A 12,152-nucleotide genomic window follows, 5' to 3' on the forward strand; every position below is an offset into this window, starting at 1 on the left:
TAAGATGAGTTGGAAGTTAAGACGATGAATTTCTATTAACCACAAGGGTCAAATTTTGTTCCATCTAGAAGTAAATTTTGGGATAAAACCCCCAATAGAACAGTAAAAATACACAAAACTCATCAACTACATTGAGCCTTTTTGTTAACTAAAACTCCCAATTACCAATTACCATGCACAAAGCTAAGGCTTGCTCCAACATCAAAGATTCCCAGATAAAGTAAAAAACAAGGAAAAATTTACATGGCATGGCTTGAAACTAGCTCTGCTGGCTGCTGCTACACAAGTTAAGTCACCAGAAGCCTCCCATCCAACAAGAACATTGGAGTCGAAATGTAAATGTCTCCGATCCAGCGCCATTAACTTTGGTACTTTGAAGGGATTGTTGGCGGGCAGTGCAGCTTCGCGACGTATTTGTACTGCGACAGAAATCAACAATAATAAATGTTATTTACACATGAACAAGTAGGCATGTGAGAGAGAGAGGTTGAATGTTTGATAAATTTTGCTTATACCTTATGCTGACTGTATTTCTCTCTGATAGCAGGTAAACTAGAAGTCTGGCTATCGCAACACAAGCGATGAAGAGCATTGATGCAGTCGAGCAAATCAGATGGCTGGTAGAGCGTGTAATGATGCAAGGTGGCATTCTGTTTCCGAAAACAACAGATGGAAACAGAAAACAATGGATGGATAAGTGTATGTTGTATTGGAGTTTAATGAGTAAACTCGTACAAAATATTAACAGGACACTTACCCACGGTCTCTTCGAAGGAAGAAGTATGTAGTTGGCCAGGAAAATCGCAGAAGCAGCTATAAGTGATGGAGCATAACAAAGCATGCTGTACTCGAGAAGGGATAATTCCGCAATGTAGTTTGCTAAGCACTCCAACTGCATCGACGTAACCTAGTAATACAGAAATAAAATCAGCACAAAGAACCAATGTTTCTAATAGAAGTAAACAAACAGACGAACGGGACATTTGAAAACTCCAAAAGTACCTCATTGGCCCCTTGAGCAGCACGCAAGAATCGCCTTAAGAAACATTTAGTTGTTGGGGCTGTCATTTCAAACTTCAAGTAATTCAAAACATCGGATTCCATTTGCAAAACCTGCAGCAATGAAAGTTTATGTTAATGTAGCTTAGAAAGGTACGAGTAACTCACGGAATAATCTTCTAAAATCCAGAGTTCAGCAGAAGCAGGATGAAAACCAACCTCATCTTTGAAATATGTGTTGTCAGTAATGTAACAAAATTCTTCCACCTGCGGTGCACATATCTCTTCATATTTGCTGAAATGTAAATAATTTTTCTTGTCAGTAATTCAAAACTGGTGATCATGAGAACAAAGAGAGAAATAATAACATAACACACTACAAATCGGGGGCATAAATTCTTACGATGCAATCATCATACAGGCAACACCGAGTAACTGTAATCGTTGCCTATTCATTGGATTCCCCGAAAGATATCGATCTACATAGTTCACAGTGAGATATAATGTATCAGGTACAAGCCTGTATTCTTCAGCCACCTGCAGTTGGAATTAGAAATTTAGCCTCACAGGATTGAAAGTAAACATTTGAAAAACATACAGATATAAGACAATGGAAAAAGGTGATCAAGTAAACCCTTGAATAACATGTCTATACTAAATATGTGACGCTTCAAGAAACATCAATTACCTCCACAAGCCAATCAATTAGTATAGCGCGCATGCTGGGATTGATGTCTTTCTGAGTTTTCTCCATGAAATCTGTGGCAGGCCTTTTCTTCACCTAAAGTTCATGGTAATTGAGCATACATCAGACACAGATAAATCAAAACCAATAAGACAGTGGACTTCAAGTACAAATCCAGAAGCTTTGATTATATGCGCATATACGTGCCAGAAGAAACTGTATGTAAAGTTTTCTGCAAAACATAAAAGTTCCAACAACATTGTATTTTATAGTGTCAGAGATATGTCACAAACCTCAGATGAGCGCAAGTGCTTATAAATATCGCAAGCAAATGTTGCACAAAGCTGTGGATCCATGAAATTGTTATCCAGATCAACAACTTTATCATCTTCCAACTCCGCAAGTACTTCTCTTTTGCAGCCAATCCCTGAAAGCAGAAACAAAGCAAAAATGGATTATTATAGTTCAAAATGATGGACTTAAATATAAGGGGCCAGGCAAAGGGAAATTCAAAATTTTGCTTAAATATGCCACCTGTTGTTTCCGCATTGTCTGAAATGTAGAGGTTGCTGAATGTCTTCCGGTTAATAGAATCAATTGCAGGAACATCATTGTTGTCGATGTACTCAATGTCCGGACTCTTAAAAGAATCGCAAGTTGACATTGTCTCGTCCATAGAAACTGAGTTGCCATCCGATTTACTTGGAGAAACATCCATGCTGCACGGGGCAGGTATAGCGAAAGTGCTAGGGACATTGCTAGGAGCAGCTTCCTCCCTTCTCGGGCAAGATGTAACCTTTGGAAGAACAGGTAGATTTGGTTTAACACAGAAGGGTGCAGGCGGGTTACTCGCTGACACGCCTTTATTACCAGTGCAAGCAGGAGGTCCCCTTTTCACTTTGGCAATCTTATTTGTGGATGGTACCTTAAGATATGAAATCAATTGATCAAATTCGGGAAACATTAACGGTTAAGACCAAGTGAAACTTCAAATTACATGTACGCGGATTTTGTTCAATGCAATTAGCATTAAGAAGGGGAAGTAAAATCTTCTGAAATTTTACTTCCTATCATTTACAGGCACACATCCAGCATGTAAAATAGGACGATTAGAAGATCGAACGAGATAGATATACACACGAACCAAGCCATCACTTCAAGTACTAAGCATTTTTATCTTGCTATTAATCCAAATACTAGTAAACTTTAAGAAAACAACAGAGATAAAAAGTACAGAGATATACATCAGTCAATGCATAAAAAACAAAAATTCAAAATTTACAATCTATTTCCTTTGAAACATTTTATCACAAACCGAAAATACAAAAAGCGAAACCAATTATTAGCACATACCAAAGCGCACGATGATCCTCCTGAGCTCCGTAGACCATTGTTAGGCACACTGTTCCTATTCGTCAGGTTACTAAGAGGCGCACGCTTCTTTCCCAAATGCGGTTCAGCTGCCACAGCCTTCCCACCATTCCCCGATGCCGAAGACGAGGATGACAAAGCCTGCCGTTTCGCCAAGGATGAGGGGAACGCCGAACGACGGTTCTGGTTCGACATTTCGGATCAAACCCAATTCAAATTTTTAGTCCAAGAAGCTCAGACCCAAGAAAAAAAGGGGCTTCTTGGGGAGAGAGAGAGAGAGAGACTTTTTGTGGCGCTCTGGTTTTCAGCAGAGAAAGTGTGAGGGAGACTGATGTGTGAGAATTTGAGTTAATTATACTTTTCAGGCGGGGAGATTGGATAATTTGAATTGGGAGACGATCTGGGCCGTCCGTTTGGCTCGGTATTCGTTAGGAGCGGACAAGGGTGGGACCACGTGAGTTTTGAAACTTAGACTTTTTGTTTTATTCGGATGAGCCTGATTCGTCCGTTATTTGCGATGTATGTCACAGGCTGTCGATTTTAGGTTTGTTTGTGCTTTTTGAAAATTCAAATTCAAACGGTCGTCAAGGCTTCAACCCTACAAAATAAAATGACCTAATTCGCCATGTCATAGACGTGAAACAGTGTACCGGATTTCTCTCTTTGTCGCAACAATTTAATTTGTGTACGGTCTCCAAATTCAAATTGTAGATCCATTTAATTAGGATGGTGTATTGTCTGACACAATAGAAAACATGATTCAAAACAAACATGAGATTAATAGGTTTGATTGAAGCTGAACGATAGACCAGTGTGAATAAACTCATAATAGTCTGGAGGCGAATATGACCTTAATTGATAATCAGTTCATACTTGATGGTTCCATACGTACATGTCGAATTTTTGGTATGAGAATTGTATATACCATAATGAAAAAGCTTTACAAGTTACAATGAGATATATATGAGATTAAGGGAGTGCATGGACTGACAAGCAACACACCTCACCCCTTCTCCTCAAATCAATTACAAGTTACAATGAAAAAGCTTTACAAGTTACAATGAGATATATATGAGATTAGGGGCCTGAAACACCAATTACAAGAAACAATCAGCTACTCTAAATCATAGAAAATGTGGTAATCACAACTCACAACTAGACACTTACAAGGAGATATAAAGGCAACTTTATAGCCTTAACCTCATTAGGTATAGCCTTAACCTCATTAGGTTTTTTTAAGTAGAGATGAGAGAACACAAGCTCTCTCTTTCTCTCTAAGACCATCTCCAACCCTTGGGCTAAAAGCTAAATTTTTTAGCCCGGAAAATTTGGCTTTTAGCCCAGAAACATCTTTTCTACTCCAACCCTTCTGGCCTAAAATTTTAGCCCGGAATTATTAAAGAATGAACTTAGGCTAATTTTTTTCTTAAATCAATTTTTAAAAAATAAATAAATATGTAGATTATTGTAAATTAATTTTATGAACATTTTAATCTAAAAAAATTTAAATTCCGATAAATATTGAAAAATCATTAAATTTTTCACAAAGCAAGCTACTTTCACCAACCTTTAAACTTTCACCAACCGTTCATCTTTCACCAACCGTTCAACTCCAAACTTTCAACTTTCACCAACCGTTCAACACCAAACTTTCAACTTTCACCAACCGTTCAACACAAATTTTTCAACTTTTACCAACCGTTCATCAATCATCCTCTATATAAACACAGGTCCAATATTAGTTGATCACACAATCTTTCAACCTTCAATCATCCTCTATATTCACCAATCTTTCAACTTTCAAAGAGTTTTTGTTTCCTAAAAATTCTCAATATCTCATCAATGGGTGATAGAAGCAGGCGTAGCAGGGCAATGGAGATGGCACAATACCAAGCAAGGCTTGACATTGAGGATTTAGAATTGATCAACAACGAAGCTGAACTTGTAAACTCGTTTATGCAATATGAGCACCATGGCGAATCTAGCCATCGTGGTTCTGTCACGGGACGTTCATTCGTGCAGCGTGATAGAGAAGAATGTCATGACCAAATGATGAAAGATTATTTCATTGAGCGGCCGAGATTTCCTGCTCATGATTTTCGGATGAAGAGAGAGCTTTTTGAAGGCATCTTGAACGCAGTTGTCAATCATGACCACTACTTTACAAAGAAGATAGATGTCGTAGGCCGACAAAGTCTATCACCTCATCAAAAGCTCACATCTGCATTTCGAATGCTAGCTAATGGGTGCTCTGCTGACTCAACTGACGAATATTGCCGACTTGCGGAGAGTACTGCTATTGAGAACCTGAAGCGCTTCTGTCAAGCAATTCAAGCCATCTATGGAGCCACATACCTCCGCAAGCCAACTCGTGAAGACTTGAAAAGGCTTCTACGCAAGGCAGACAAAAGAGGCTTCCCAAGCATGACAAGAAGTCTCGATTGTATGCATTAGGAGTGGAAGAATTGTCCTACTGGTTAGGCTAGCTAATTTAAGGGCCGTCATAACAAGCCAACCATCGTGCTGGAGGCTGTGGCATCTTACGACACATGGATTTGGCATGCATTCTTCGGCTCTCCCGGATCAAACAACGATATCAACGTTCTTTGGTCTTCTCCTCTGTTCGATGAGGTTGTGAATGGATGGGCACCAGAATTTCGATACAAGGTAAATGGTAATATGTATGAGCTAGGTTACTACCTAACTGATGGTATTTATCCTAGTTGGTCTACATTTTCAAAAGTTTTTCTCATCCCGATAGTGCAAAGAAGAAATTATTTTCGCAGAGGCAAGAGTCTTACAGGAAGGATGTGGAGAGAGCATTCGGGATCTTACAAGCTCGATGGGCCATTGTTAGAGGGCCTGCACAATTTTGGCAACCCGAAGACCTCCATTCAATCATGATGACATGCATAATTTTGCACAATATGATTGTGGAAGATGAGTACATCGAATTTGAAGAAGATTCAGACGAAGATGTGGATGATGACCAACCAACACATGCGAGAGCTATTGCAAGAGATGTTGAATATCTCGCTCCAACCACATATGAGACCCGACATGATAGGGTCACCTTGGGTGAGTATATGAGACGTTTAAATAGAATTCAAGCTCCTCAAATTCATGACACACTCCGCAAGGATTTGATTGAGCATGTGTGGTGCCGAGAAGGTGAACGTTGATGATGTTGGTTGAGCATTTATGTAATAATTTTAAGTGTACTATGTTGTTATTTGTCTACTACGTTGGATAATTTATTGAATGGAGGTTGAAATAATAAGTACAATAATAAGTACAATAATTATTGAAGACATCTAGATTAAATAGAAACAATAATAATAAGACATAAATTTAATAAAGTACATAAACCACATAATAAACAACATAATAAACAACATAAACTTAATACAAACGACAGCATAATAAACAACATAAACTTAATACAAACGACAATTAATAAACTTAATTAATAAAGCACATAATTCATACACTACATAAACTTAACAATCATATCCACCATCTTCACTTGGTGATGGACTTCGTTGAAATGTTGGGATATAGGGTTTAGAGGATTCATCATCTTGAAACATACTCCTTGAGGCAGACTTTCGCATAATTTCCTTTTGCTTATTACGTAAGAACTTCTTCCTCTCTGGAGTGTATTTGATGAGGTCCTTCATCATGAATTCAATTTCAAACCTATTTTCCTCCCTATCCGAGATTTCCTTCATTTGCAAACGCAATCGGGCCGCTTCTTCTTGGCGAGCACTATGAGTTTCGTGCAATTTTGCAATTCCGGTAGCAAAGTCTCCACTCGTCAAATCTTGGGACTTCCCTTTTCTCTTTGCTTCCTTTTGCTTATCTCTTCCCGGGGGCCTTGCTAAAGAAGGAGATGGGGTTATTTCATCGACACCTTCATCGCCACCTTCATTTCTCGGTGCGGCTTCATGTTGAAATAATCTTCCCCATTGTTGGTCTGCATCGGTTGCCCACCTTGGACAATCCTTGAGGACGTCCCAAGCATGTTGCAACTTAAAAACTTGATTTTTTGGTGTTACTCTTGTCTTGTAAATTTCCATTGCTTTGTCACCCTATGCAAAAAATACATAAAAATAATTAGTTGCAAAATAATATTATGTACATGACAAATAAAATATCAAGAAAAAAACTCATAATTTCTATGGCGCTCCTTCCACTAGGCATGCCAACCATGGCTCTCTCTAAACTTCCCTTCCATAAAGTGCATGCTTTGTTGATAGTCTTCCACCGATCATAAACACCACCACAGTCTCGCCCGCTGCCGTTGCAGTTTTCTTGAAACTTTGCAATGATTTTATCCCACAAAACCTTTTTATTTTGATTTGTGCCAACTGCACCATCTTCACTAACAGAAACCCATGCCAAGCATAAAGAAACATATTCCTCAAAGGTCCAATTACGACCTCTAACATGCTCTCTTGCCATGTTGAACAATTTGGAAATGGAAAGAAATGATAGAAAGATAAATTGAAAGAATTGTAGGAGAAAATTGAATTTTGTGTGGATGTTTGAACAAATACATAGGTATTTATAGAGTTTTTGGGTAAATTTTGTGTTAAATAAATTTATTTAATTATTTTAGCCATTGGATTTTAATTTGGGCCGTTAGATCTTTTTTTTACCGTTAGATTTGAGTATATTCAATCTCAACCATTGGATTCAATGTATTTTAAAATAACATATTTTTTAAAAATAAAGTTTGAATCTGGACCGTTGGTTGATCCAACGGTCCTTAAATGCTACCCGTCTGATTTTGAAAAAAGCCGTTGGGCTCGGATGAGTGGGCGACAAGGCCTGAAGCTGGGCCCCCTTCCTGTCGAGCTCCGGTTGCAAGTTGGGGGCGTGGGGCGAGTGCGCGAGTCCACGGGCCGAGAGTGGCCCAAAATTGGGCGAGTCCATACGGCTGGGGGGGGGGGGGGAGGGAATTTGGCCCAACTTTAGCATTCCCCTTTTAGCCCAATATTTTAGCTTGGGTTGGGGGGTGTTTGGGGGGAATTTTGGGCTAAAATTTTGGCTTTTAGCCCAGGGTTGGAGTTAGTCTAAGGGACCGGCCATGTAGGAGAACGCATCTTCTACCTCCCACATCACTCATCATCTTCCTTCCTCTCATCCTTGGTGTCGAAATTTAGAGGTCTCTAACTTTGGGGACTTTTTGGAGAATCATTCAAGCATCCAAATCCAAGAATCCAAGGAGGCTACAAGATGAAGATGAAGGCCATGGAATTCAACTCAAGGAGAGGAATAAAGGCCCTCTCATAGGTGATTAGCCTTTGCTCATACAAAGATGAACTCCAAAAAGGTATAAAGAAATCTCAACTTTATCTCTCTGATTTAAGTTAAGTCATGGTTCACCACCACTACTAGGCTTTGAATTTCATGGTTTAAGTTTTGTTTTAAAGTGCATACAAGCATACTTCCACCATTTAATTGTTAAATGCATGCAATATGTTGCTTAATGAACTTAGTTTTTCAAATATTTTCCCTCAATTCTAAGTTCATCAAGATGTGACTAGAAGACTTTCATACTCAGACCCAAACTTGCCAAAAGTTGAAATGTTTTATCTTCATCAACTCTCTTCAGAAGCACTGTGGCATCAGTGGTGTGTTGTCGACACGTATCCAGTTCATTCCACATATTTTTCATGCTACCCAAATGATGAACAAAAAACTTGTCACCTTGTTGGAGATTTGCAAGATTCTTCTTGCGCTGAAACATTCAGGCAACATTGTTTTGGTTTCCATAAATCTCCTTGACTACCTTCCAAAGATGAAGATAAAACTCATAAAAACAGAATATTTCAAACAGCTTGGGTTCCATAGAATTGAATAGCCATGACATGACAAGTTGGTCCTTGCACAAAAATGTTTCATATTCTACTGATGAAACATCGGGAACTTCAACACATCCATTGATGAATCCAAGCTTGTACCTTCCTTCAAGAGCAAGTGAAATTGCTTTGAACCATGGGGGGTAGTTAAGCTCGTTTGGTAACACTGAACATAATCACTTGTTAGGGTTGACTTTAGCTTCAGGAATGCTGAAACAAACTACTGAGGAACTTTCAGCCTCAGAGCCAAAAGGATCATCTTCTACCATTTGAAGAAAACAAGTTGAAGCACGAAGAGATGAAGGAACAAGAAGAAGAAGAACAAAAAGCCATAGAGATAGGTCGATTAAGCTTCCTGCTCTGATGCTATGTTGATTTTTTGGTATGAGAATTGTATATTCCATTATGAGAAAGCTTAACAAGTTACAAAGACATATATATATATATATATATATATATATATATGAGATTGAGAGTGATTGAAGGAGTGCATGGACTAACGGGCAACACACCTCAACCTTTTCCTCAAATCAAGCTCTAAATTAAGGACATGGAACACTAATTACAAGAAACAATCAGCTTGCCTAAATCAAGGAAAAGGTGGTAATCACAACTCAACAACTAGACGAGGTGACATAGAGTGGTGACTACAACTTAATCTATCAAACTAACCTACCATATATTCCGATAGTACACTTCCTATATCTGTAAAAGCATATCCAGTGAGGGACTCTATATGGAGCTAGAAAGGTGGTAGATATGACCTACTTTACAACTCCAAGGAATCTTTAGGGCTCCATAAAAAAATTTCTCCCAATGAGGGGCTATTTACTTTCGGGCTATATATGGGGCTATATATATTTATTTATGTTGTAACTCTCTCTGTTTTGCAGGTGTTACACCCACCCCCACTTATATATGTAATTCTATAATTCTCCCTAACGTATTTTAAATCTTTCATTTCAGTCCTTTATCTTAATCGAATCTAGACCTTTGATCTAGGTTCCATGTTTCCCTTTAACTGCCATATGGCAGCACCCCAACTTATTCTTTTCTTTTTCGTTTTCTTTTCTTTCCCTTCCCCCGACGAGTCTCTCTCTTCTTCCCCGTACACTCTCTCCCTCTGTCACTCGAAACCCTCACTAATCTTTCTTGTCCCCTTGCACCGTGACCACACAGCTACTCCTACTCAAGAACAATCACCATCATCATCTCTTTTATGTCGTTTCTCTCTCTTCCGTCGTCGCGCGACTCAGCGAACCCAGAAAACTCTCCGGCGAGAGTTCTTCGTTTTTCGGTTAGGTAAGCCTCGTATTTCCTTATATTCTTCGTGGGTTGATGTTTGGAGGTGATTATTGAAGTGATTCCATTATGTTTACCAAGGTTTTAGCACGAAATTGGCTCGGGTGTACTAAACCCATTTCCGGCAAAATCATGGGTGTCGGGGAGCTTTCCGTTCACCTCCGGCCGTTTCACGGTTAATAGAAGGTATAAATCTCTTCCCCTCGTCTCACTTTTCAATTTGATACCTAGATCGGGGTCTAGGGTGAACGTTTGTAGTTGACCGGAGCTGTAGAAGCTTTGGCTTTCTTCTTCGTTTGGTCCTATCAACACCAGGCCTTTCAGGCCATCCCTAAAGGTCTCGGGCCTTAGGCCCGTGGTGAGTTAGCCTAAAAACCCAACCCGTTCCATTTTTTTTATTTTTTTTATTTGTTCTTAAGTCCCAAAAGGCCTTTAAGGCCGGTTTCAGTTAAAAGGCTTAAAGCCCAGCCCTCTTTGCAATAAGTCCTTCGGGCCGTGTGTGTGTATGTGTGGGTCTAGTGCTATAAGCATATTTATGTGACTTAGTTAGCTTGTTTTCTTGCATTTTCATAGCTAGCTTCTACTTATTATAGTGTTTTAAGCTATTTTCGTGTGTTTATAGGTCTAAATGACAAAGTTGGCAAGAAAGTGCATTTTAGAGCATTTTAGAGCAGTTTTTGGCTGAAATGGATAGCTTACATATGGAGCACAAGGAATGGACAAATTTGAAGTACAAGAGAGGCTAGGAATGTGCTAAAGAGTTGAAGAAATTAATTCAAGACATTGAAGATAAGGAATCAGCTCAAAAGAAGGAAACGTTATCCAAAATCTTATCCAACCCTATCTTATCCAAACTAACCTTATCTTATCTTATCATATCCTAATCTTATCATATCTTAATTCCAACTGCAAGGGGGGATCAGTTACACATTAAATCACCTAAATACCCATTTCTAGAAGCCTTATCACCTGCCCTAGATTGGTGCCGCACCTTTTATTGCTTTTCTTCTAGAAATCTGCCAGATATTCCATTCTAGAAGCTTTGGCCGAATTTCCTAGTCCTTTTTCCCTAGGATTGTGTAATCATTTTCCTCCACTACTTTGCGCAAAACCCTATCCTATAAATACATATTTTCTGCCACAAATCAAACCACCACCCCCATATTCATTCTACACCACAATTCACGCCAATTTCTTAGAGATTCATCAAGTAACGCAGCAAGGAAGGAAGAATGAGCTTTGTGTCATGGCTTGCAATCCAAGGAGGGTTCGAATATGCCATTGGAGTTGCTGGGATGTTCCTGGTTCTTTCTATCTTTAAATTTGTTTCAATGTTGGTTTTAATATTGTTTTCAATTATCATGAACATGTGGAACTAATTTCTTTTTAGTTAGAGGTAAATTCGAAGCCATGATTATATGTTTTATATGAATTGATTACATCCAGTTATTATTTCTTGAGTCTTGAATGTGATTTGCTTATCTGAGTTATCAAAACTTGTTTATCTATGTTGATTGAGGATGCATACTTAATTTTCTTGCATAAACTTGATGCTAGAGTATAAGGGAGTTACACTTAATCGTTATGAACTTATATTCACAAGTAGTAAAAGTCACTAGTCATGATTGTGTTACGTGAATCCTAGGCATGAGTATCATGCTTTTCATAGTTATGATTGCCTCGTCAATACTTATGGTTTTCAAGGAACTTAATGACCTTTGATATGTCTCTCTATCATGCTTTTCATAGTTAGGGAACTTGATAAGGATAATTTGGTTGTGATGCGTATCCAGTCCAATTCAATGAGTTAAGGAAAATTTGATGGTTAATTCGTGTTGTCACGGTTAACTTGGGGTGTTGTCATTCATGGTCTAAGGGAACAATACTGGAAACTGGTTTATATGCATATGTCATGTGTGGAAAAGGAT

General features: G+C 38.7%; 2 protein-coding genes across 3 annotated transcripts; one reads left to right on the plus strand and one right to left on the minus strand.

The window, feature by feature from the left end:
- Positions 1-9: 9 nt before the first annotated feature.
- On the minus strand, positions 10-3,383 carry LOC126603390 (cyclin-A1-1-like). Of its 2 annotated transcripts, XR_007616252.1 has the most exons (11): positions 3,038-3,383; positions 2,219-2,609; positions 1,978-2,111; positions 1,688-1,780; positions 1,403-1,536; positions 1,219-1,294; positions 1,003-1,113; positions 758-907; positions 516-650; positions 166-419; positions 10-118 (listed from the first exon to the last, which is right to left on the minus strand). XR_007616252.1 is itself a non-coding variant. In XM_050270220.1 (10 exons), exons 1-10 carry the CDS (start codon positions 3,248-3,250, stop codon positions 360-362), a joined length of 1,497 nt encoding a protein of 498 aa, XP_050126177.1. In that variant the 5' UTR covers positions 3,251-3,383; the 3' UTR covers positions 10-359. The 2 variants fall into 2 exon arrangements, 1 of the variants encoding a protein (XP_050126177.1); XM_050270220.1 differs by having other exon boundaries at positions 10-419.
- Positions 3,384-4,897: 1,514 nt separating this feature from the next.
- On the plus strand, positions 4,898-6,237 carry LOC126602965 (uncharacterized). Its single transcript, XM_050269758.1, has 3 exons — positions 4,898-5,455; positions 5,552-5,722; positions 5,779-6,237. Exons 1-3 carry the CDS (start codon positions 4,898-4,900, stop codon positions 6,235-6,237), a joined length of 1,188 nt encoding a protein of 395 aa, XP_050125715.1.
- The last annotated feature ends 5,915 nt before the right edge of the window (positions 6,238-12,152 follow it).

The sequence above is a fragment of the Malus sylvestris genome, chromosome 15 (assembly GCF_916048215.2).
Source record: "Malus sylvestris chromosome 15, drMalSylv7.2, whole genome shotgun sequence".
NCBI classification, from domain to species: domain Eukaryota; kingdom Viridiplantae; phylum Streptophyta; class Magnoliopsida; order Rosales; family Rosaceae; genus Malus; species Malus sylvestris.